The sequence below is a fragment of the Globicephala melas genome, chromosome 6 (assembly GCF_963455315.2).
Source record: "Globicephala melas chromosome 6, mGloMel1.2, whole genome shotgun sequence".
Lineage (NCBI taxonomy): Eukaryota > Metazoa > Chordata > Mammalia > Artiodactyla > Delphinidae > Globicephala > Globicephala melas.
Window position 1 is genome coordinate 23,002,315 of NC_083319.1, and position 27,575 is coordinate 23,029,889.

The window sequence follows — 27,575 nt, forward strand, 5'->3', positions numbered from 1 at the left end:
AAGTAATAAAACTGATGGGTGAGAAACCTGAGTTCAACTCCTCTGACTTCAAATCCAGTGTTCTTTAAACCATTATGGAATCCTTTTAATTGCCCATTTACTGCAAACATGATTTTTTTTTTTTTGCTCTTGTCTTTTGTTTTCTGGGACTTAAAGACAGAACATAATATTAGACTATGAAATTCCAATTAACACCAGGCTTTGATGCTTAGTTCTTCTAAAACTGCGAAATCTGTGGAGTCTGTATTCGAAAGGAAAGTACAGAAGAGATAGTATATACTAGATAGGAGATGTACAGGCCAGGGCTAGATCAAATTCAGCTGTATTAGAAGTTACTCTGATTTTTGAATACCTGTTTAAAAGGGTTACATAATTCAAGAAGATATAGGAGGATATGATTTGTTTAACAGTTGTATGCTTTTTGCAAGTTCTAACTCCAGATTTGCAGGTTCAGATGAACTCACCTTTCTTTTTTTTTTAGAGAGAGATGGCAATTGGACCTTGTATTTTCTGATCATATTTTAGAACATAATAAATTTGAGGAAAATATAAATTTTGTCCTTAACCACAAGAATCGAACACCCACAATCTATTGATCATCTTCTTTTTTTTAAACATCTTTATTGGAGTATAATTGCTTTACACTGTTGTGTTAGTTTCTGCTGTATAACAAAGTGAATCAGCTATATGTATACATATATCCCAATATCCCCTCCCTCTTGAGCCTCCCTCCCACCCTCCCTATCCCACCCCTCTAGGTGGTCACAGAGCACCAAGCTGATCTCCCCGTGCTATGCAGCTGCTTCCCAATAGCTATCTATTTTACATTTGGTAGTGTATATATGTCCATGCCACTCTCTCACTTTGTCTCAGCTTACCCTTTCCCCTCCCCCTGTCCTCAAGTCCATTTTCTACATCTGTGTCTTTATTCCTGTCCTGCCCCTAGGTTCATCAGAATCATTTGTTTTTTTAGATTCCATATATATGTGTTAGCATACGGTATTCTCTTTCTGACTTACTTCACTGTGTATGACAGTCTCTAGGTCCATCCACCTCACTACAAATAACTCAATTTCATTTCTTTTTATGGCTGAGTAATATTCCACTGTATATATGTGCCACATCTTCTTTATCCATTCGTCTGTCGATGGACACCTAGGCAGCTTCCATGTCCTGGCTATTGTAAATAGAGCTGCAGTGAACATTGGGGTGCACGTGTCCTTTTGAATTATGGTTTTCTCAGGGTATAGGCCCAGTAGTGGTATTGCTGGGTCATATGGTATTTCTATTTGTAGTTTTTTAAGGAACCTCCATACTGTTCTCCATAGTGGCTGTATTAATTTACATTCCCACCAACAGTGCAGGAGGGTTCCCTTTTCTCCACACCCTCTCCAGCATTTATTGTTTGTAGGTTTTTTGATGATGGCCATTTTGACCAGTGTGAGGTGATACCTCATTGTGGTTTTCCTTTGCATTTCTGACCTAAATAGACATTTCTCCAAAGATATACAGATTGCCAACAAACACATGAAAGAATGCTCAACATCACTGAACTCACCTTTCTATCTTTTGATATTGAGGACTCTAAGAGGTGGAATCTAGAAGAGCATGCTAGAAATACACATGTTGGACCCTAAAGCCAGGAGAAAGAAAAAGGAAGGAAGGTGCCAACTTCAAGGCAAAAATGTTAAAGAAAAAAAAAAAAGTGGATTTAATGTTTAAAAGGAAGCTGAATTTTCCCCCTTGCCCCAAATAAACACAAAATTGAGCCTGATTTTAAGTAAGTCCTGGGGTCGAATTACCAATATACGAAAGAATAGAGGATTGAGTAACATGTTAAACAACATTATAAGGATACAATTCTATCATATCCCAAATATAGACAACTGAACAGGGCAAGTTATGTTGTTTCCTCACCAAATAAATAATATTGGGGAAAAAAAGAAAAAGAGGGAACTATTATAGATTGAGAAAGGCTTAAGAGGCATACCCCTAAATGTAATGTGTGAATTCTCATTTGGATTCTTATGCAACAAATCAGATGTAAAAAGAAGTTTTTTGAGACAATCAAATAAAAATTGCACTGTCCTGGTAGTAAATGGTAGTAAGAAATTAGTGCTAGCTGGGATGGATGGGGTAATGAAAATGGTAATGTGACTGCGTTAAAAAGCCTTAAAGTACATACGGACTGATTGAATCCATGTCTGGGATTTGCTTTAAAATAAGCCAGCAGCAATAAACTGGTACTGGGTTAGATAAAACAAAAATGGTAGACTATTGATCACTGTTGCTGTTGGGTGATGGGAACATGGGAGTTTACTATTAATATATTACTGTATCTACTTTTTTGTAAGATTGAAATGTTTTAACATTAAAAAGTTTAAAAATTGCAGTAGAGCTTACTCTACAGCTCCAGAGAAACATACAATGGGACACATACCTCTTTTGCCATTGAAATAGCATAAGGTACTAGAAAACCTAAAACCTGAAGAAGGGTAAGGTTCTGAGGAAAAACGTTTGTCAGAGGTATCAGTCCTAAGAGTTCAGAAATAACCACAACAGTTTTAGATCAGAGCTCTGTGGGGGATGATTCCAAACTGAAACAAAATGTGGGACTCAGGGAAAATTTTCCCTAGCAGGCGATAGTTATAACCTGAAAAATTCCATAGCAAGAGGAATAGCAGTCATTATGGTGGTCAGCAGGGTCGGCTCCAAGAGCGAGTGACCTGTGTAGTCCCCCAGGGCACCATGCTTAGAGGGGCCCATGCTTCGTTTATTTTTCTGCTGCCTGTGTCTTGAAATTATAAGTGATTTTTGAACTAGGGGCCCTCAATGTCATTTGCACCTGGTCCACAAATTATGGAGCCTGTCCTGAGAGCCTGGCGGTGAGAGCTAAAACTGCCTTCTTAAAATAGGGGTGAAGGCTGCACCTCTGTTGGAGTTCCAGAAAAACAAGGCTCCAAGGTGAAACGGAAAATTAAAAAGTTGCAAAATGCTGGATGGGTCAGAAGGAAGTGTCAAGAAAGACTAGAAGACAGAGGCTGTCCGCACTGGAAAGTCTAAATTTCTCAAGAAGACAAGCCAGCTAGGAGGCAGTGTACATTTCTTCCAGAGCGACAAACATGGTACCCCATCTGAACACCTGATAGGGGATTTCTCCCAACTCAGTCTTAAGTTCACAGATTGTGGACCCTGGACAACTAACACAGAGTGACTGGCATCTGAGCGAGGGTACACCCAGGGATTCTTTTCCTTCTGATGTTTTCTGGCAACAATAATGGAGACCTAGATTGCACAACATAATTGAGTCCATATTCATCATTTGGCTGAAATAACTCTTGTAGGGGGTTGGGGCTATACTTGTATGTCCAGAAGTTTTTGAGTTTGAGTCTACTGCAATGATCATTTTACGGGTCCCACTGCCTTCGAGAATCTGGGAAAAAAAGCAGGATCCTTGAAAGATTGAGAGTGGGTTTAATTCAATTCCATAAATGCTGGAAAAGTGTAGACAGCAGCTGCTGAAGATGACAATAGTCAGTGTGCCCTTAAAACTGAATGAGAGCCTTCTGGCTGAAGATGAGAAGCGTAAGAAACTGGAGAACTATGAAATCTAGATTGTTTTCTTTCTGCTTTAATTTACAAAGGCAAGAATTTTCATTTGGGGACTTTAAATTCTTCCTGGAAATTTAGTAATAAGGGAGGGTTTATTTATTTATTTATTCTGTAATTTATGGATTTTTCTCTTCTTCTGGCTGGCGTTACATTATTTGGAGTATCATTTGGGCTCATTGCAAAACCTCTGATGATCCATATTGCACAACACAGTTAAGAATTACGTGCGATGGTAACTAAAACAGAGTCCGTCATCGTTCTAGAGGTCAACGTAGCCTTGGAGTTAATTTAATTAATGTGCTGCTCTGTCCCATATCAGAACCTTCTGGGAGGTCCAGTGGGGCACAGGAGGGTACAGAAAGGAGCACCATTGGCATTGCAGGTGGCTTCATGAACGTAGGCTTGTGCTGACAACCTGGTCTCCTGCTCCGAGGGGGCAGATATACCCTTGGCTGATCATGGGTTTCACTGTTAAGTCTGATGGGTTAAGAGAAAAAAAAAGGCCAGGAAATAAAGGGAAGCTGGTCTCTCCTGCCCTCCCACGTTCTTGCCAAAAGATAAAATAGAAACTTGACTCTTTCAGTATTGAAAGATAGCTTACACCTTTCCTGCCAGTTTCCCTCCCTCAAAGAAGGTTGCAAATGTCTTTTAGGTTTTGACTCAGATGTCTTCTCATAATGCTTTCTCGACACATCCCCCTCACACCATGTCATAAGTATTGATTTGTTTGGTTTTGGGCTGTCTCTTCTCCTGGAATGTAAGCATCAGAAGGGCAAAGCTTGCTTTGTTCATTAACACAAGCTGATTGATAGACAGATCATTGGTCGGTTCATTGATCAATTGATCCAGAACCCTGCATGATACATGGTAGGCACTCAATAGATATTTGTTGAATGAGTGAATTAGTGACTCCTCTGATTGGTGAGATTGGGGAAAATTGCTTGTATATGTGATGAGTATCTCAATCCTCTCTGGGCCATCTTTCTGCCAGCTACCCAGCAAACAAGAAGGGTATGGGTTAATATGCAGTAGGTAAGTTCTCCAGGTCAGGACTTCTCCATCCTATGACTCCAGGTGAAAGGTGGAGTTGTGGGGAGGAATCAGTAGATCACTTGACTCCAATTCTTGGATGAAGGAAGAGAAAGCTTTATTTTTCAATTCAGCTTTATCGGCAATGAAGCTAATATTCTTATACCCATCAGTATTTGTTACCAGTTCCAAGCATAAAAGGTGAAGGGATGGAGAAGGAAATTTCACCACATTTATCAAACATTCAAAACAATAGAGCCAGTTGCCATTAAAAATAAATGCCAGACTGCTCCATGGATAACAGTATACCTGTAATAATAAACTTAAACATAGTTCAGTAATAAACTCCCATTGTTTTAGCGGCAGCCACAAACTGAAAATTCGTTCTGAGTCATCCATTTTAAAAGTAATGTGATAGGTTTCATATCAAATAAATGTCCCTTGAATATCCCTATTTTACCTATATTTGCATGAAAGACAATATAGAAGTGTTTTTGTTGCATAAACGAGCTGTTTGATAGAAGGGGCATGACATTACTGAGTAATTTGGAAAATGTTTACAGTTGTTTCGATGTGGATTTTTAAAGAAAAAAACTATCCAACTCTGCTTTCTACAAATAGTTTTATCCATCATTCTCCAATTCACTGTGAGCTGTTTCTGACTTGCTTTCCTATGGCCAAGCACGTTATTCTTCATCTGCAACATGTAAAGTAGACACGGGCAATCTGTTTATCCCTGGGTTTTCTCTCATGGTATCTAGTTCTGAGTTTGGGGCTCTACTTTCTCTGGGGTAAGTTTACAATACTAACTGCAGGTTGAGAATCCTGTATTCAAAATTGGGCTTAAGCAGCCAGTGATTCCAAAGTTCTGTATAATATAACCGTATTGTATTCCCATTTCCTTTCTCTCTCTGTTTCTTTCCTTTTCCTTCCTTCCCTCCCTTCTTCCCCCCACCCCGCCGCATCTTTCTCATTCCATTTTTCAAAGCACTTTCAGATATATAATAAAGTTTATTATTGGCTGCCATTTTAAGGGGTAATCTGAATTTGTAATAAGGAAGCAGGGCCATTATACACTCTGAAATTTGCCTGGTGGGGTAATGGAAAGCCTAACAGGTGGGGGACCCAAGTTAAATCCTGAAATTAATAAGCAGTTTGGCTTGAGCTGAATTGCCTCTCTTTTCTTGGTAAGCGAGTAGGACCAGAAGAATACTGAAGTCCCTTATAAGTTCTATTTCTGAGCAATTATTTCAAAGGACACAATAAGTTTGCATGAATTTTTTCTTTCGTTCTCTTCCTTCTTTCTAATTTTCTAGCTTCCCTTAAAGAGGTCTTTGAGGCTACTTGATTCAAACCAGCACTGACAGGAGTAAATTGAAAACAAGCAAAACAAAAACTAAAATACAAACAAAACCCCCCAAAGCCACACAGGAGCAGGTGAAATAATTTTATCTAAATTTAGTTATAAGCAGCGTGATATTTAGAAATAGGAAAACATCGCGGATACCTTATTTGAAATACTAAGATAAGGAGGTGCTATTTCAACGAATACCACCCTAGGGTTTATTCCTAGAGCCAAACTGTATTATATGAGAACTTGTGAATTTCATCCAAAATACACAAAAGTTAGATTAGAACAGTATGATTGATTTGGTTTGGTTTGGAGCACTTGCATAATACTTGTCCACTTCAAGTAATGACAGTAAAAACCTAAGCTGGCACCTTGACATTTTTACAAGTCTCCGAAGATTGTAACACCCTCACCTCCTGTCCCCCCAAGGCTTTTGGTCAGAGGATCTTTCTATTCCAATCTGTGTGAGATTTATATTCTCATGCTGATTGACGTCATTTCATTTTGTTTGCATTTTCAGAGTTTGGGGTACAAAGTTTAAACATTTCTGTCGATTCAAACTTTTCTTAATAAAAGTAAGTGCTCAATAACTATATTATGTAATAAGGCAGCCCATCTAATAACACTGTTAAATGCTGAATTAATATTCCCCGTACATCGTTTGTTATTTCCTTACAAAATCGTGGCACTCAGAGTTTACAAAGTCAGAGAAATAAACAGTTGAATCGAACCATACATTTAAAAAGAAGCAGTGCAGAAAGCAAAAAAAAATACCTTTAGTATCTTGCTCAGGTTCACTCTCTTCTATTAATAGAAACAAGACACACAAACAAACACAAACAAAAACAACGCATCATGAAAAGGGAAACCTTTGAGCACTGAAACAGCGCTGTAAAGATGAATTAGAATCTGCTTGTTTCTTAATGAGAGACAAATGCAATCAAGTGAAACTGCTGGCCTTTTAAAAGCAAACTATTAAATGACATAAAATTTCAACTCATTACTTTTAGTCAGGCAGTATTACACAGAAAATGAACTACAACATATCCCAGCAACGCAGCTCATTCATGCGTTTTTATTGCGATGTTGACAATTACCCTTTCTTTCAAGGCCACGGACTGTCTACTCTTCTGATAATAGTAGTAGTGATTGTGCTTCTCCTCGTCAGCGTGGCTTCTCCACTTACGAGGCCCTGCTGTGAAGTCAGTGATGTTGAATCTGGGATCTCAGCTATCATTTCTATGGTAATAGACTCATGTTGTGGTAAACAGAGGATTAGGGGGTGTCTGCAGAACGGAGCCTACAACCAACAGAGATTCTCTCCTCTGTATCAATTCCCAGAGGCTGCTCAGAGAGCAGAGAGGAGCAAGTCATTCTCTTTCAGGAAAAAAGCAGTAAAGCAAGCTACAAAGAAAAATATCAAAATATCTAAATTGGGTATACGGAATTGAGAATTTTTAGAATTTTAAAAATCCTAGAAAAGAGACAACCACCAAATTAATTGTTCCAAAATGTTTAATACAACCATATCAGATGTAGAGCCCACATGAAGCTCTATTATTCTATCATGAAGATTTATTTTTTCATGTCAATTTAGACCTTTCTTTGTGGTTTAAAAAATATTTTAATTTTATTGGAGTATAGTTAGAATAGACCTTTCTTTGAATTAGTGATAAGCCAAGTACAATATTTGTTTTTAGTATAAAATGGCAATGCTATTGTTAACTACTTTTAATGATAAGAATACATTGGTATAATTCTTTTCAGATTATGGAGACTTTCACACACATTGTACATTATCTCACTTAATCCTCACCATATCTCTGTGATTGTACATGGTTGATATGATTCAGCCCATTTTCTAGACAAGGAATCTGAGACTCACAGATTTGCTGCAGATGCAGACCCAGAAATGCCACTCCAACTTTCAGACACCAAATCTTCTGTTCTAACCTAGCATCGCAGTGAGAAGGCCTCATTTTGGTACTTAATACCCAATACTCTTAAATTTAAGTGAACTTATAATTTCCCAGTTAGATTTTACTCTGAGCTTTCCCTCCCTCCACCAATCAAGTCCGTGGCACATTCTTATTTTATGTTTTTAATTATCAAGGTCATGTTGGCTAAAAATGAGTTTTTTTCCATGCTAAAAACTTGTCATCTGGACACTTGAAAACTGCAGAGATTCCTTGTTTGCCACACAGATCTTAATCGGAATAAATAATAAAGGTCCATAGTTGGACCAGATTGGACCTGAAAAATTATATTTGAATGCCTTTGGGCTGCGCATATCTTTCTAGTTCGTCAGCACAATTGTGCTTATTTCTAAGCTTAGAAAAAACCCTTTTTTTTTTTTTTCCACCAGCCAAATAACTATTTATGAGTGCCTGACATGGGCAAGGGACTTCTCTGGGAATATTAAGTGTCTTTATTATCTGGCTGCTATATCTCCAAAATTTTGTTCCACTAAAGTTGAAGGGCCTTAAGTAAGTTTTGAGAACTTTATTTACTCATCTCTTACACTACTCTCACTAGGATTCTAGAGCAAGTACAGGTAAATCCTCAGTCTCCTTTTAATTTGACACCGTGATCTTCTACTGGGCTGTATTTTAAAGTCGACTCCGAGGGCAATGCTGATTTTCCTTTGCCATCTTTCACCTTGTTGCTACTATTGTTATTATTGTTCATTTTACTTGATCTGTTTGGAATTGGAAGCAGTTTTGAACTAATGCACCCATTTCCTCCACTCCAGACATGTAGAACCAACTCGGAAGATGAAAGAATGTCTAAGATTTGCCATTTTCCTAGGAGGAGGTCTGGAAGTTCCACCAGAAATTATACTTTCGTATATAGACTCTCAAAGTTTTTTTCTACACACAAATGCAAATATACATCTTTATAGATACATATTTACATATGCTTAGGTATTAATATACACATTCACAGTCACACACATGCGCACACAATTGAGGTTACTTTACATTAGAGGCAAATATGCAAGAATACCCGCAAACTATTTAAGGTTGAGTACGAGCATTCAGTGTATGAGATTGTTATTTCAAGGTCAAACTGTAGCCCTAGTTTTTCCGTGTATCCTGCTTGCCTAGCCTACCACGATCCCTCTTGTCTTCTAAACTGATTGCTTTACCTCTTATCAATTTTTACATATTCTGTTTCATGGTGTTTATTCTCACTTGATTGTTAAATTTTCGTTTAATTGCCTTATGTGTACTGCATCAGTCTTGTCTTCCAATGTGATTTGTAATCTTCTTTGGGGGGTGGGGAGTAGGGGGTGGAGGAGGGAGCAGAATAGCATACTTTGCTTTTGCCTTTTTTTTTTTTCCCCTAAAGTCCAGCACAGTCTCTTGTAGAGAAAGGAAATTCTTTAAAAAAGAGTTGGATAGTGATTCATTTTCCATCTCTGCTTTCTTGGGATTGTTCAGTAGGACATTTAGAACAGAGAATCTGCGACTTCTCATATTGGACTAATCTGAGATAAAATCAACATCCAAGTTAAAGAGGATATCCATCATTTTCTTGAATACTTTGGTTTATGAGGAACTCAGCATTATCATATCAACCCATTTTGAACAACTGTGTTTTAAAAATATATACATATATATTCTAAATCAAACTAAAATCAGTCTCCTTATAATCACCGCCCCCCCCCCCCCCCGCCAAGACCTAGTTCCTACTTCTATCCACTGGACAAAAATGAAAAAAAAAATCCATCAAATATTATCATTTTTCCAAGCTTGCTAGCCCCAGTTTACCATCCTGACTGCTCACTTTTGAACCACCTCTTATCTTTCCCTCTTTTCGTAATTTATCCTCTTATCTTGTGGTACCAGGAACTAAAACTAACATACACCTAGAGTCTCACAAATTCAAAGAATAGCAAGACTCTTTCTAAATACTCTACCTCTATGAATCTAAACTTGCGTAAGTTTTTATTTGCGTTCATATAATAAAACAGGTCATTGGTTCCACTGAAAGTCCTGAATACCCAATACTCATTTCTATATTTGCTTTTATTAAGGTCTATCTCCCCAATTTTGAATATGTGTGTGTGTGTGTGACAGTGAGTAAATATGACTTGATTCTAAGGTCAATTAACTTTTTCCTACTAGTTCACCGTATTAGTTGATGGGAGAAGAAGTTTGGAGGGGAAATGTATTGTTATACAGAAGGAGGGAAAGTCATCAAGGTTCTCTGGCGGAAATAAAAGGAATATATTTGGTTAAATAATACAGGTCATGTAGATCTTGTAGAAAGAAAGAAATGAAACCAGAAGAGAAAACAGGCAGACCTGTGAGACGGTTTCCATTCTTTTGACTGTAAGAGTGAGGAAAGCCAAGAAGATAATAGGAATTTGGCTATCTAGAGTTGAAGTCTCAATGGAGGCTGAAATAGCACATTCTTTGCTCTTTGTAGGATGGCATCATTTATAATTTTCTTCTTAGGCAATATCTTAAGGAAATCTCTGTACTCTAAGAATACCATTCTAGGGCTTTTTCTAAGGACATACTCAGAAATTGGGAAATCAAAATCGTATTACTAGAATTGTTTCCTTACAGTTATATATAATATCCTTAAAACAAACCAGGCAAGTGGCTCTGGGTTTGAGTCCTCATTCTACTGCTTATTAGCTCTTTGAACTGTGATATTGCTCAACTTCTTTGAACTTCAGCTTCTTCATGCAGAAAATGTAGGTATCGACTCCCAACTCACAGAATTATGAAGAAGATTAAGTGAAATGATTTGTACAAACAAGTTAATACAGCAACTAAGACACAGCTAGAAGGTACTGAGGGCTAATTTTGAAGCCATGTCTTCTAGCTCTTTCTTGCTTGCTTTCTTGCTTGCTATTTCTATCTCTATGGTATCTTCCTGACTGATGGAAGCTGTTCTTCCAACTGACTTCAGAGGTAGAAGGTTATTTTATTTTATCTTGTCTTTAAATTTCAGTCTGCCTTAGCTGGCTGCATCCCAGATATTGATCCTGTTGAACAGCCTTTCTGTAGGTGTTAAAACCCTGTGCTTAAATCCATTCCTCAATTATCCGAGAAGAATCACTCTAGAAAGAGAAATCCATTCTTCAGGCCCTATTATCAAAACACAGATGCTAATCAATATTAGATTATTTGAATCCATTCTTAAGTAGGCTACATTTGTCTCATACAGCATTGTATTTTAAGAATTATTGAGTCAGAGATGCCTGTTAGTAGACAACCATCCCAAAGAACAAAAAAGGTCATTTTAGTTCTTAATTTTATACTTCAAAAAAATGGCTCAGGGGTGGTTGAAAAGAAATCACAGTGAGGCTCTGTGGTACTTTGTTTCTGAACGGATTCTTCTTTTGTTTTCCAATCATTAAAAGAAAACCTGACAATAGTAATGATACACCTAAGTAAATACCTGGTTTTCCTTTCCTGACTTCTTGGTGGCTAAAGCAAAGAAACCCCATCCTGGTGTGCTGCCACTGTTTACATTTCTGTCCCCTTTGAAGCAGAGCAATGCATAAAGAGGTTTATCCACTGCGGCTCCATCTCTGAAGGGATGGGAGCGCAAGTTCCTTTAGAAAAACATACATGGTACCCTCACAAACTGTGCCTCTCTCCTCCAAGTCAGGCTGGCCTGCCTCTGTGACATTTCAATTCTCTAAAGTGGCTTGGGCTGGGAACATTTCTGTGGCCTTGGAGATAATAACATTTTCCTAGCTTGTAAATATGGATGGTGAATAATGACTGTGAGTAAGACATGTTTACCAAGGAAATCAGACAAGAGCCACACAGAGTTAACTTGTTTTGATTTCAGTCCTCGACGTAGCTAGAGCAACTATTAGGAATATTTTTGTTAAAATGGTTCTGAAAGTACATTACAAGTTTAACTGTAAGTCAAAAGTTGAATTTCGGTTCTGATTCACTTTTTTCATTCTAAAAAAAATTATCTTCTGGTTTTAATGGGAGGAGATGCTAAACAGCTTGATGAGGAGGACAGAAGTCGTTATTAGTTTACCCTTTCAAAAGGTTTTTATTTGGGACTAATTTTAGATTTACAGAAGAGCTGTAAAGGAAGCATACGAAAGTTCCCAGGTACTCTTCACTCAGTTTCCTCCAATGTTAACACTGTATATAACTACAGTATATTTATCAAAATCTTCGTTTACTTTTAAATGACATTTTGACCTAATCGCATGAAAAGGAAGATACCTGACTCTGACAGTAGTCAAAGAAACTGAAGTTTAATAAGAACCAGCACTTTCAAATTATTTATTTATTTTTTAGCTGACCAGAAGTTTTATCTGGGAAAAGAAACAGGAGTCACAACCTTAATCTTAAGTGACACGGTAATATCCCAGTTGTCTAAAGTGGCTTGGCTTGGGAACATTTCTGTAGCCTTTGAGATGGGATTCTGGATGTTCCAATAGGACCATATATAGGCCTCCAAACTGTAGGGTCCCATGCTGATGAGATGGTAGATATACACCCATTTTAAAATGATGTCCAAGAAAGATAGCATAGACTATAAACTCAAATAGCTTGTGAGTCAAATTGCAGCTCCTTCCGGTCTTCATAGCGCCTCCAATAGATACTATCCCAAACTCTTTAGTCCATCTTTGACTCCCTGGTTAGGGGTCAGTGTGCCTGTGCTAGCATGATAAGTCTGCCTTTTCCCCTCCCTCACTGAGATGTGATCTGTACCATGAGCTGCCATTCATCCTTCAAAGCCCTGTGAGACCTCACCTCTCTGAAGCTTTCCCTGACCTTTCACTGTCTCCCCTGTCCTGTGTATGTATCCTGCCCAAACTCTATCATTGCAAATATATTGAACTTTAATTACTGTAATTACTTGCTTGCATGTTCACCTTCCTCACTAAATTTGAAAACTTTTCAAGAAATGAACCATGTCTTATTTATCTCTGTAACCTTGGATTTACCTCACTACATGGAATATAGTAGGCACTCAACAAATGAATAAATTTGAAGTTATCCTAATACTAATGGTGAATAAGCTAAGTTTCTTCTTAAATTTTTAAGCTTCATCTGGAATGAAGACATTCCAGGTAGAAATCTTTAAATCAATGTTTCTCAAAGTGTAGTTCATAGACTACCTATGTAAGGATCATTTGGGAGATTGTTAAAAGGCCTTAACAGAGACGCATCAGATCTGAATCCCTTGGGAATGCAACCTAGAGCTATGCCTTTAAAGAAGATCTGATGTGCACTGATGCTTGGAAACCACTACCTTGGAGGAAGAGTTCCATTAGTCCATCAGCTTTGTTATTTCCATCTCTTTTCATAGAGAATTTTGAAGTGAGTCTAATCAATGGTGTGACAGTAAATTAAATGAAATAACAACACATTAGTTTCAAGAAAAGGAGACCTCTTGTTTGTTTAGTGTAACGGATACTATGACGAAGCTTCAAACTGAATTCTGAGATACGTGCAAGCTAGAGCAAAAAAGAAAATAAAGTACATAGCTCTCGCTACAGGAAGGAGTGCAAAATGGTCTCAAGAGAGACCATTGTTTTCTTCCCACGCACTAAATTTTTTTTTTTTTTTTTTTTTTTGCGGTACGCGGGCCTCTCACTGCCGTGGCCTCTCCTGTTGCGGAGCACAGGCTCCGGATGCGCGGGCTCAGCGGCCATGGCTCACGGGCCCAGCCGCTCCGCGGCATGTGGGATCTTCCCGGACCGGGACACGAACCCGTGTCCCCTGCATCAGCAGGCAGACTCTCAACCACTGCGCCACCAGGGAAGCCTGGCACTAAATTTTTAAAGCAATTTCTCACTTAAGATGTTTTGCAGAGCAGTGAGTGATGGAATGATCAATATTTTCAACAAGATTTTTGGCAAACAGCTATTTCTGTAGTGAATAAAATATGATGTAAGCTTGGGGTATGCACTAAGGTTGCCTCGACTTTCCTGATTTTATACTTTTTTGTGGGGGACAGTTTGATTCTAAACAGCCCATTTCTAGTTTGCCGGTAAAGTCACATCTTCATACAGCTCCTTAGATAGGCATCCTTATATCACTTGTCACAATGGGGCCAAACCAAAGTTATAATCTCTAACAAGTACCAAGAATGCAGGGACAAAGCATTGCTGGTTGAGGGTAGATTTATGTTCTTTGGAAGCAAGAGAAGCAGTTGGTAATGTTGACATTCTATTTATGAAATTTGAGAAGCCTAACCAGCAATATTCTCTGGATATAAGTCATCCAGCTTCGTAACAATGTAAAAAACAGACAACAATACCAACAACGGCCAGTATTAATCTAAGAGCTACCATGTAGACACTGTATATATGCTATCTCAGCCCCTTTTAAGAACTTTATGTTCCAAGTCACATTGCCCCCATTTCACAAAGGGGAAATAGACTTGCAGAGGTTAAGTGAATTATCCAATCTCACGTAACTAGTAAGTGGCAGAGTACTGATCTATGTAACATAAACATAGAAAAAGAAAAGACTCAAGAATGGGGTAATGAAAGATGTCCTGGTCTAGGGGTTAAGACATCCAAGCTCTTGGATAACTTAGGCAAAGTAATCATTTTTCTGGTCTCAAGTTTCCTTATCTGAAGACTAAGGGATTGAGCTATAACTTCTAGGGCTCATTTCAGATTTTAAAGTTGATGGTTACTCTTCTGATAGAACCAAAGTTAATAAAACATCAACTCTATTCTAAATAAAAATTTAGTTTTTGCATTGAACTTTATTGCTTCTATCTCAAGGATAAAAATGACACGTGGAGTAAAGAGCTGTAAATGTCTTTCCAGTTGCTTAAGTCGTTGCTTTCGTTGTACTGAAGTTACTTTAGTTCTAGAACTAATATTGCTAACTATTATTTGAGTGATTTCTCTGTTCCAAGCACTCTTCTAAGAGCTTTAAACATGGTATTGAGGTTTATTCTTTTTCAACTTATGAGATAGGAAGTATTATTCACCTTATTTTACAGGTAGGGAAACTGAGGCACTAAGAAACGAAGTAACCCACCTGAAGTTAACGTAAGTAGTAAGTGGTGGAGCCACGGTTTGAACTTAAGCGGTTGACTCTAGTCTCTGCAGCCCAGGCAGTTTTCTCAAAAATCTAGAGCCCATGTTATTAGCCAGTACATTAAGTTCCTTCCAAAAATCATGCCTTGTATAGTTTATCATTGGTGGAAATAAATATACTAATTAAAATTTGAAAGTCACATATTGGATCTCTGAAGGAAACAGGTGAACGTATTATTTGAATTCCATATTGCCATAGAGTCCTGACAGCTTTCTGTGATACCTTTGCATAATTCAAAATAGCTACATTTTGAAATTAAGCCCACTGATGGCATGGTCTTCTCTGTCTCATACAGCACCTGGTGTATTGCTCAAGGAATCTTTGTTGGACGAATTAATGCATTAAAGAGAAAGAAGTTTTCCTTTTTTTTGGTGAATGTATGTTTGAACTTGTACATCTCATTTTAATACCTAAACAATGAAAATAAAAGCTTACTCCAATTAGAGGATGCATATTTTAGGTCCCAAGAACTTTTCATTTCAAACGATATAATGTCAACATTGTATCAATTTGATTATCTTAAATAATTGAAGACAAATCTTTGAAGCACATTTTCTTTTCTTTTCTTTTTTTTTTTTTTTTTGCGGTACGCAGGCCTCTCACTGTTGTGGCCTCTCCCATTGTGGAGCACAGGCTCCGGACGCGCAGGCTCAGCAGCCATGGCTCACGGGCCCAGCCGCTCCTGCGGCATGTGGGATCCTCCCGGACTGGGGCACGAACCCGTGTCCCCTGCATCGGCAGGTGGACTCTCAACCACTGCGCCACCAGGGAAGCCCACATTTTCTTTTCTTAAAAGCGATTAAAGAGGACCTAACTGTTCTTCACCTTGAAGTATTATATGTTCAGTGCATAATCATTATATAACACTTTTTTGTCCTTAGAGAACTTTACTGACAACTCTTCAACTAAAGGACCACTTTACCATTGTTTCTCAAAAGCACTACAGAACTTTCTAGATGAGAATGCAGCATAATCTCCCCTAAAGTTGAAATCAATGGGTCAAACCCTTCTTTTAGAGCATGCACCCTATTAATCATGCAGATTTAATTTTCCCCATGATAGCCCCCCGGGTTATCGAAGGTTTATGCCTGTTTCTTTTCTTTGGTTTTTAAATGCACAGTGTACTCATGACAGCAAATCAAAGCTGTTAGTGGCATCAGGCAGGTAGAATTGATGCCGGGAACAGGGTCACTGCAAATTTTATTAAGACTGCAATCACTGAGAGCACAGCACACGTTGGGGGTTTAAATACCTCTCTCTGTGGCATTTGTCATATTAAGAGCTGCAGCATAAACAAAGGAAAAAGCAAATCAAATGTATGTAAACATTTCTAGATGCAGTAAGGAAGTCTGATCTCTAGGAAAGAAGACAGCCAGAAGTCTAACATTTTTGAAAACAGTCCCGATCTCTTAGAGTTAGATCTCTTGCCATTTGCCTCCGGGACATCCTATGTGTGTATTTGTTTGGGTCTTTTAGAGTTCTACTTATCTTATATACTGCGTATGTTTGCCAAAAGTCTTCGACAACAACAACAAAAGCCTCCAATAGACCAGGTCATCCCTAAGGATACATGGTGAAGCTTTTCAGATTGCAGAGAAAGGGGCTGACAGCAATAAAGTGCCCTGTTCAGTGTTGGGAAACTCTTGCCCTGGAGCCGATCAAGTTTGCCAAATGGCTCACCTTCCCTCCTCCTCACTCCCCAAAATGCCTCTCCCAAGTGTGGAGACATGGGTCTCTTTTTGAGGCCCCCTGCAAATAAGGAGTTGTTTAAACGTTAGAGGAGCCTCTATGTAACCCTCTATAGCCCTCTGTGTAGAAGGGTTCTGTTCTCTTCTTGGTCTGCTTCTAGGGCTCTCACTTGCAACTTTATACTATGCCCAGCCGCCTCTTTCCACTGGTGATCACTGACTGAGAACCCTTGGTTCTAGCTTCCCTTCTGCCTAACCTTTTCCTTAATGGCTTAAAGCTCCAAGAGGAAACAAGGCAATAATAGAAAATGCAATTAGCAGGGAGCCCGATCCATTCCAACATGCATCTGTTTTAATTTGGGTCTCAAGTATTCTACACTCAACCAGTTTCTATACACAAAGCAGGATTCGTCTGAATGTGATATTCACAGAATGTATAAGATCCGCCCTCAGCTCCAAATAAATAAATCATTTCATTAATAATTAAGGCAAAGGAGATAAGGGAAGTTTAAGGGAAATATGTAAGAATAGAAGAGAAATATAAGAAAATTAGATATTTGTAGTTTTTTTTAATGGATCCTTTCCAATGATTAAAAAACTCAGAACCATGTTCTTTCTGGCTATAAGAAGAATAATTACATTATCGTATTAGAAGTGTTTAATTTCTGTGGTGTAGTGTTTATGAAACACTTTTTAAGGGAGAATATCCCTCTCGTCAAAATTGGAAAAGTAAAATAAGAATCTGGTACTTCAGAGGTCATTCAAAGCCTCCCCTGACGGCAGCCTCTCCTTGAAAACTTCAGCTCTACCACTCAGATCATCACACTCCATGGTGGTATCGCCCTGCCACTGAGTACTCTGGAGTACTGAGTACTTCGGAGTACTCAGGAGAAAACTTTTTCAATTAAAGACACATAAGAGAAACAGTAGGGATCATTCTTTGGATGCGCACATGCCTAAGGTAGAACATGAAGTAGATTGGAGAAAGAGACAACGCTGTCCCTTGACTTAGAAGAGAATTCCTTCCATAGGTCCCTGAGAAGTCACTTTGTCTCTTTTCAACCAAAACTAATGCAGCAAGCATCATTGTTCAGGGCCGGCGGGGGGAGGGGAGACTACAAAGAGTTATGCTGCTGAAAATGGTGTTTTTACCTCTGTGAGGAACTAATTAAAACAAATGATCTCAAACAGAAGGAACATTTCTAGTTAAATATAAGGAAATCTTTCTGAGCCAATATGATTGATTTATCTTTGTTTTATAACTGTATATTCATTCGCATATCTGGAGACAGCTAAGGAACCATCTTAGCTAGGGGGCAGAAGCCACAAACAAGGTATGATTGCCATTAAGCTGGGTAAGACAAACCTCAATTTCAGATATATTAAAATGCATAATAAAGAAACAAGAAGTTAGCCAATGCTTGTTGTAAGAAACCAATGACTGTGAGATTCACTCCAAATATGGTAAAATATTTAAAAATGAACATTTAGAAAATGAAATTTTCTATGCAATATGACGTACAGATTTCTCTGGCCCTCATTTATCCTGCCATGAGGGCTATCCTAAAGCCCACTGTCACAGAGGTACCCGAGAGAGGGGTTAACATTTCCAGAGGGAGAGCCTCCATCGTTGTGAGACTGACAGCTCTTTTCTGCATCCCAGGTGACTATGGAATTTGGGAAACCAGAGACTTCCCTGCCAATGGCAAATCAGTATAGCTATATAGTTCTCACCCAGGAGTGCTTCACTTTTCTATGTGAACTTTCTGTTAATTTACTTTATGAGTCAATAACACCTAACCAAGTGTAGAAAATATTCATTGAGAAATCAGAACCCGTATGGAATTTTACTTTGGATCCTCCAAGCTACTACAGAATCATAAATTCCAGGTTTCTGCCCATAATCAAGAAAGAAGAGTCAAACGAGGAGAGAATTCACCAGTAGCTGCCACTCTCTGAACCTTTTCACTTCCCACTCCCTTACTTCCTCAACTTACTGTCTTTACGGGTTAATTCCCTCCCTAAGGAAATGGCAGCTTCCGTGTTCTGTTTATCATGATCCCACCACAGACGTTCTTCAGCCAATAGGCAAGAGTTGTGAATATCTAATCAAGGTAGGGATCGATTGCCTTTGACAAAACTTTTCCCATCCCTGAGTTTGTTCTAGAGCAGAATGGAGCAACAGAGCTACAAAAATATGTAAAACCAATGAACAGAAAGGTTGATGTCACTTGATTTAAATAGTATAATATTTGGAAGAAGTCATTTTTTCCAAAGCATAAATACAAGCATTAATTCTTCCTCATTATAAAGGTCTCTTTATAAAAGTTCAGAAAGTATAAAGCTATATAAAGTATATTATGGAAGGTTACCACCCCCCCATGTAATTCTATATGCAGAGATGATGACTATTAACATTTCGGCATTTATACTCCAGTGTATAATATATAACATACTGTTCTTTAACATACTTTTTCACTTATGAACACATTAATATTTCTAATGGGTTAATATTTCTAAAGAAATAGGATATTGCCTTGCACATGGTAAGCACTATGTAAGTATTAATTAAATCACTACTAATAAAAGCAGCAAATATATCGTGCATACTGTGTGCCAGTATTAATTCATGTAATCATTGCAGAAACCTAAGAGGTAGGTCCTATTTTTACCCCTGTTTTAGAGATGAGGAAAATGAGATTCAGAGACAGGAAACAGACCCAAGTCACATATATGGTGGAAAGTCTTAGAAATTAATACATATAGATCGATCTCATCCTTTTTAATGGTCACACGGAATTTCATCACATATTATGTCAGTCTCCTATTGATGCAAATTTAAATTATTTAAAAAACTTTACTATTATAAACAACTTTGTGATAATCTTGAGTATATACTTCTGTAAAGAATTCCCTTAGATAAATTTTTAGAAGTTAAATTATTGAGACAAATCTATACACATTTTAAAGTTTGATGGTTATTAAAAACAAAAAACATATCTACTAGGCTACACCAAATTATAAGAATAATTGCAAGTGCTGGTTTCCTACACCCTGTCAATTGTTGTTATTCTAATTGATGTTCTTTGTAAGCAATCTGTCTTTTCTTTAATAATTAACATCACCTTTTTGTCTTTGGTTCATTATGTGTTTGGTTCATTATAATGTGTCTGGGTGTGCAAATATTTCTGTATCTGCTCTTTATTTTTACTATTGGGACTTGGTGTACATCTCGTACTTGATGATTTAAGTTTTCATCAATTTTGGCAAGTTCTCAGGCATCATGCTTTTGAGTATAGCTTCTCTTATATTTCTCTATTCTCTCTTTCTATAATTTATATCCTTAATTATTTCTTTTTTTATCCTTAATTATTTCTTAAATTCAATTTCATCTTTCCCGTCTCTCTGCACTGAATTCTTAATTCTGAAGAGCTGACTTCTAATGTATGAATTATCTCTTTATCTCTAATATGCCATTACTCAACCACTGAATTTTAATTTTAACCATTATCTTTTTCATTTGTTAAAATTATATTTAATTCTTTATCGGAACTGTTTTTCTTCTTCCTAATGTATCTTACTTTTTTGTTGTTCCTCCTTTTGTGTCTTTAGTTTAAACATATTTATTTTAGAGTATCTATTATATTGTGTTGTTAATCGAATTTCCTGGGGTTTAAATCACTTTGTATATTGTGTCAGCTAATTCTCACTCAAGGCGGGTTGTTTCCTGTGGATGCGATAATTTTGTATTGTGAACTCATCCTCAGTGTGGCTTTACCTATGAAAACCCTATGTAACCTGTGTAAGGTGTTTCTTTTTTCAGCGTTTTTGTTGTTAAATTTTTGACCAGGGACTAATTTTTAAAATTTTTCTTTTAAAGTATGGTTTATTTACAATATTGTATTAGTTTCAGGTGTACAGCAAAGTGATTCAGGTTTTTTTCAGATTATATTTCATTACAGGTTATTACAAGATATTGAATATAATTCCCTGTGCTATACAGTGAATCCTTGTTCCTTATCTATTTTATGTATTTTTTTGTATCTGTTAATCCCATATTCCTAATTTGTCCCTCCCTCTCTCCCTCTCCTTTTTGGTAACCATAAGTTTGTTTTCTGTGTCTGCGAATCTGTTTCTGTTGTGTATGTAGATTGATTTGTATTATTTTTTAGATTCCACGTATGTCTTTGCACATATTTGTCTTTCTTTGAATGATTTACTTCACTAAGTATAATATCATCTAGGCCCATGCATGTTGCTGCAAATGACAATATTTCACTTTTTTTATAGCCAGGTAATGTTCCGTTCTATATATACCACATCTTCTTAAGCCAGTCATTTGTTTGTGGGCACTTGGGTTGTTTCCATGTCTTGGCTATTGTAAATAGTGCTGCATTGGGGTGCATGCCTCTTTTTGAATTCGAGTTTTCATTTTTTCTGGATATATGCCCAGGAATGGGATTGCTGGATCATATGGTAGCTCTATTTTTAGTTTTTTAAGGAACCTTCATACTGTCTTCCATAGTGGCTGTATCAATTTACATTCCCACCAACAGTGTAGGAGGGCTCCCTTTTCTCCACACCCTCTCTAATTTATTATTTGTAGACTTTCTGATAATATACATTCTGACCAGTATGAAGTGATACCTCATTTTGGTTTTGATTTGCATTTCTCTATTAATTAGCAATATTGAGCATCTTTTCATGTGCCTGTTGGCCATCTCTATTTCTTTTTTGGAAGACCTGGGACTAACTTTTATGTTAATTTCTCCAACTGGGGATTCCCAGACTGGCCGGCTGGCAGCATGAATTCAAAAGCAAATCTAATTGAGATACTGTCCTGAGTGTTGGCTATTCATTCATATGAAGAATGAATATTGGCTATTCTTATGAAGAGAAAGACAAGCCTCTGTGTTTCTATGCCAACGGGTAGCATTTTTCTGGCCTATCTTTTCACTTCAGTGGTTCTCAGCTTTATACAAGGGTATCAGCGCTAACTTCCACTTCACAGGGACCCAAGACCTTGACTTTTTCCCTTTAAGAGCCTTAAAACCAATCTTCTACATTATAGAAGTGGGCACTTGTCTCATTACATGGAGGACAGTGCCCAACCAGCTCATGATCTCACCGCTCTGCTTTTCCAATTCCTATTCATTCCTGACTTCTGAATATTTCCATTTTTTCCGTATGAGTTGTACAACTAACCCGGCATTTCTGGCTGTTTGTAGTGGGAAGATTTTCATATTATCTTGTTGGCCGTGTTGCTGGAGTTCTAAGTGTGTAATCCCGGGTTTGTGTATTTAGTACCTAAAGATTCCATGAGTCATCATTTCAAGCATTCTCTTCCAATATTCACAAATCCTTTGCCCTCTTTTCTTTCCTGGCAAAACTCCAATGCTTATATCTGGCCTTTGGATTTGGCTTTCTACTTATTCCAACTTACACCTGTACTGCTGAGCAACCCTGCAGGAAAACCTGCAATGAAGCAAATTGATGCCACTCTGTATTCATAGTCCTGTTCTCTGCTAAAATCTGAATGTTCCCCAGCAAGCCTAGTTTCCCTGTGAGTCATCTCCCCCATTCCCCACAGCTATTTTAAAACCTTTCCACTCTCCTCATCCCGCTGCCCCCCTTTACAGAAGTATTTTCAGAAGATAACCTTACTTCCTACTTCCGAGAGGAAATAGAGCCCATCAGAACAGAGCTTTCTCAAATTCCATCTGCCCAACTTATGAACTCATTTACACTGGCATACACCTCTTTTCTCCTTCTTCCTATTATGAGGAAGGAAGTTTCTTCTTCCTGTCTGAGTAATCATATAATTGACCACTGAAGCTGAGATATTTTTGAAAGTAAAAGAAGGACTCTATTAATAATTATTCCAGGACAACAGGTGTAAACCAGAACTGTCCTGGGCAAACTGGGACATGCGGTCACCCCCTATATAAAGTTTATTGCTGAATACATCTGTTTTGCCTTCCCAAGCACCACAGTCCCTTGAACATTCCACCTCTCTCCTGTATATTCAAATTTTCCTTCTCTCTGGGTTCCTTCTCGTTAATATTTTAACACTGTCCATGTTTTTTCTTAAACATTTCAATCTTTTAAAAAGAGAAATCATGCAAAACCACGCTTCCTATGTGCCAAAGATGCCTCCAACTACTGCTAACTTTTTTGACTCATCCCTTTTCTCTGCCAAATTTATTGAAAAAAATTGTCAGCATACACTGTCTCTCTTTTTTTCAGTTCCTGTTCTCCTTCATTCACAGAATTCTGGCTTCTTCCCCATCCCCATTCTGACACCACTCTTGACAATGTCACACATGATTCTCTCATTTTTTAATAGAACAGACAGTATTCAGTGTTACCCCATTTCTTAGGTGCCTCCATCTGTGCAGCCTTGAGTGAATTAGTTATCCTCTGTGTTCCTCGGTTTCCTAAAATGGTACAATTATAGGCCGTTCCTCAGTGACTGTTCGTGAAAATTAAAATAAAATAATACATGTAAAGCATTTAGGATTTTAAAATGTTAGCCATCCCGTTGCTCGTCCTTTTCGAAAAACATCCATGTTTGGTCATGGTTGAGTTAGACGGTCCCATCAGTAATTTTGCATGCCACTGTTTGAATCTTTTAAGGCAAGGCGTCAGGGTAGAATATCTTTACATTGCCATTCCAGAGACCCGGCGGCCTGAGGATGGCAATCTAGAAAGGGAGCTAGCTTTACTTCTGTGTCCAAGGGTGTTTCTTTCATGTTTGTTATGGCTGCTAGGATTTAGCAAACACACTGTACTAAATCCATAACCTGGCATGCTTAACCTCATTAGAAGCTCACAATGGCAGACAAACCATATCTTTCCCTGACATATCTATTTGCCCTCAATGTAGCCCCACATCAACTAGCACTTACAGGGCTCTCATTCTGATATGCTCAAACTAATTTGCAGAGTTACCGATATAATACATAGCAAATGCTCATCTGTCCTAACTGACCATGGCCAGCTTCATCTTTAGCCCTCACCATTGCCAAGACAGCAGGCATTTGAAGGCACGTTGGGATTCTTCCAGTGACTTCTTAGTTGCTTTTTCACATGCTCTGAGTTGTTGGTTGAATTGGCCCTTCCTTTAAAATAGGTCATGTTTGCATTATATCTTGTGGACATGCCTCCACTATTTCTTTAGGTGGAAGCCAATTTTTCAGAGCTTCAATAGCCAAAGCAGATTTTCTGCAAAATTTATCTTCTAATAGTAATAATTATAGTTGATACCATTTACTAAATGCATATTATATACCAGCAGCTGTGCTAAGCATGTCACATATTTTCGTGTCTATTGACTAATAAGGATTAAAATGGAGTAGAAATAGACATGTGTGCTAAAATGAGCATCTTAACCTACTGGTAGAGTAATTTTAGATGATATTATGAGCTCTCAGTACTAGCAAGTTTAATAAAATCTCTAGCATATATTAATTACTAACACAATGAACATGATCGTTTCAGTGTTTGGAAGAAAGGAGAGTGTTCAGTTTTACTGATAGGCATGATACAAAACTAAATGGCAAGGCAAGACCAAACTGTGTAATTGAACTCCAACTAATGAGATCTGTGATAATTTTCTCTAGGCCAAAGCTAAACCAAATGGTTTCAATATCTTTGAAGACAGTAACCTAAACAATCAGTATTTGATGTTATAATGCAGTGGGCTCATATTTCATACCTTGAAGAGGGAAATATTTATGATATTGTACACAAATGGATAACATTGGTTCTGTATCCCTCCACATATAGTTCAAGGAAACACTGGATCTAGGCAGACATTCACTGTGTCTGAAAGTGGGACTGAGTGTGTTTGTATGTTTATTTAATTTTCACTCCATAAGTTACATCAGCTGGTTTTTGCATTCTGAGCTTTAAATAGCACTGATAATTTAAAAGATATTAAATTCTAGCAGCTGTGTGAAAAATATATTCTTTTTACATCTGACAACCACTATTCCCTCCAACCTCATTCCTTTCCATGAACAGTTAATTGAAATGAGATCATCAAAGCTGTGAGAAGAAGGTCTAGCTAGGAAATAAAGATAATCTTAAAGAAGCTAATAGAAAACTGTATGATTGAGAAGGAAGAAATGTAGGAAAGGCTCGATTTTGGCCTAAGAGAAGGGTGACATCAAAGTAAGCTATGGGGAAGCTGTGAAGTCTTCCCCAGCTGAACTATAATTTGTGCCAGTGTGTGATAATCACTTTATCAATCAGATAACAGAAAAGGAAGTGATAACTCCTATAGTCAACATTTACTGAGTTTTACAAAGCGTCAGACACTCTGCTAAATACTACCAGTAATTTATCTCATTGAATACCCACAACAAACCCCACTTTGCAGATAAGAAAACTGAGAGCCAGAGAGGTTAATTCTAAGGCCTGTAACAGGAGGAGCTGGGAAGAGTTTTGTACTCAGTTTACTCACCTCGTATAGGCATGCTGGTAGTTTCTATTTTTAAGCAAAATATGTTATAATTTTAGGTCAAGAAGGAGCTGAGGACCAAATGGATAGAATCCCTAGCTCGACCTGGATTCTGATTTCTCAGTGAAGATATTTCACAACCAGTTGTTGGATTAATTGACTTAAAGGAACACTTTAAAAAACGGAAAATATTTTGACAATGTAACTCATAGAAGTAGGACCGTTTGGGGTTATACATTTTGAGCCAGTATTATATTTTTCTCAACCCTTTGTGACAATACAATTGGAAAGAAGTTACTTTTTTTCTTTTCTTTTTGATACATTTTTAAGACACGTCTTTTATGCTGAAAAAAGATAAAATGAATATCTTCAAATTTATAAACAAGGGAGAATTGTCCAAGCCAAGAAGATGTTCTAAAATGATATCCTATTGTTTTAGTATTATAGTGACTTTAGTCGGTTTTGGTTAATTGACGGGCTATGGATGGAATATGACCTGTTATACAAAGGAACATTTTTTTTCTCGTTTCAAATGTTTGAGTGTTGACCTAACGGTCTAATATCTGGAATAAATGAGGGAAATGAACTGCCTACTGCCTCTCTGTTTTGCAAGCTGAAATGCTTCACAGTAGAGCGTGAGGCCCTCAGCTAGCCCTGTAATGGGAAGGGACGCAGCTCCTTACCCTCAACTTCCAGCTTCGCCAACTTGGAATATGCCGTCCCGAGGCTGTTTTTTGCCACACATCGATAATGTCCTGCATCTTCCTTTTGCACATTATGAATCCTTAAACTTCCGGATTCAAGAACCGCAGTGCGGGAGTTTTCCTGCCAGGGACAGGGACATGCATTAAAAATGGCCATAGGTCTGTCAAGGACACATTTGCTATATTTCATCTAGTCATCACTATCACTTGTATCAAAAATATTATTTTAACATTTATTTGGCATTTATTATGGGTAACACAATAATAAATGAGATAGTATAAGATTACCAAAATTAATTTTAATAACAATGCCATAAGATATAGTTATTTTTATTTTCTTTCATTATATGAGGACCCCAAGGCTTATTGGATGTCCTACATCAACAAGCCTTATTTTAGGAGTTTCTTTGATATCTAAAAATGTCACATCCAGGTCTGTTTGATTAAAAGCATTGCTTTTAACAGCCATGCTTACTGCCTATATGGTATCCTTAGGGGAATATATATCCTTTGAAAAGTTCGAAAATTCTACAGATAATACAAAAATTGGTCTTTATAGTTAAAATGTTACATCTATCTTCTCTCTGGGGACTCTAAATTCATATAGAGCCACCCCCTGCTTTTATTGTAGAAAATATAACAAAAGGAAAGCCAGAGAATTATATAGATTACCATAAAAAATGAAAATTATTTGTTTTATTTTAAATAAAACAAAGCTAATTGATATTATGTTTTATTTCAATTAATTGACATATATCAACACCTATGTATTCCCCATGGAATACTCTGAGTACAGTAATACGAAAAACATGTCTTTGACCTCACTGAGTTCACAGTTGGTAGGTTATACAGGGATGGAAAGAGACGATGGTGATGCAGTATAGTAATTTATCAATAAATGTAGGTATAAGATACAAAGCAGTACAAAATAAGCGTGTGAATACTGCATTTCAAGTTTGACTACTGTATGTGATTGAGGTTGTTGTCAAGGTGGTTTGTTCACCAGTCTTGATGCTCTAACTTCACTCCAGAATGTTCTCATTCCTTTTCTTCCAAACCTTATTTCTCTCTCTCCTCCCAGAAACGATTTGTCAGGTCTAAAGCTTGGAGCTTAGTTCCATTTTTTAAATCTCATGAGTCTCAAAGATTCAATGTTGAAAAATAAATGATTCAAATACCAACCAACAAAAAAGACTGTAGCTTTGCTCTGCTTTGCCTCCTTTATCATCCTTAACACTACTGGTTCCTATCTCTTTTTTCCCCTACTCAGCCCCAACTGGAATGCCTTACAATTTGCATATATGGGAACAGAAATATTAAAGTTTGGTTAAATGTTGTACATGGAAAAAAGTTTATACTAAGTTTATAAGTGTGCGACTGAGCTTGCAAAGGATTGTTGTATTTGACAATGTGTTGTATATACATGTTTTAACATAACAATCACTTACCCTGAGAGCACTGTCCCCCTTGATCCACGACACTGATGGTTTGGGATTGCCCATTGTAGTACATGGTAGAACTGCCTTTAATCCTTCTATTATTTTTATGTTTATGGGAGGACGAGTTATTTTAGGTTCTAAAGGGAAATGAAGGTTAAAAATTAAAAAGCAATATGGCTTTATTAAACTTAGAGTTTCTAAGTTTATGTTTAATTATAAATATACATTAAAA

General features: G+C 37.5%; 1 protein-coding gene across 5 annotated transcripts in view; it reads right to left on the reverse strand.

The window, feature by feature from the left end:
• MUSK (muscle associated receptor tyrosine kinase) overlaps positions 1–27,575 on the reverse strand; it is a 91,786-nt gene that overhangs the window by 36,676 nt on the left and 27,535 nt on the right. For 3 of the 5 annotated variants that reach the window (XM_030858394.2, XM_030858392.2, XM_030858391.2), the window contains exons 4-5: positions 27,353–27,480; positions 25,884–26,025 (exon numbers count right to left, since the gene is read on the reverse strand). In XM_030858394.2, the coding sequence (XP_030714254.1) occupies positions 25,884–26,025; positions 27,353–27,480 (270 nt within the window). Of the gene's footprint in view, positions 1–6,766; positions 6,797–25,883; positions 26,026–27,352; positions 27,481–27,575 lie in introns of all 5 variants that reach the window. The other 2 variants (XM_030858393.2, XM_030858390.2) reach the window with 1 other exon arrangement.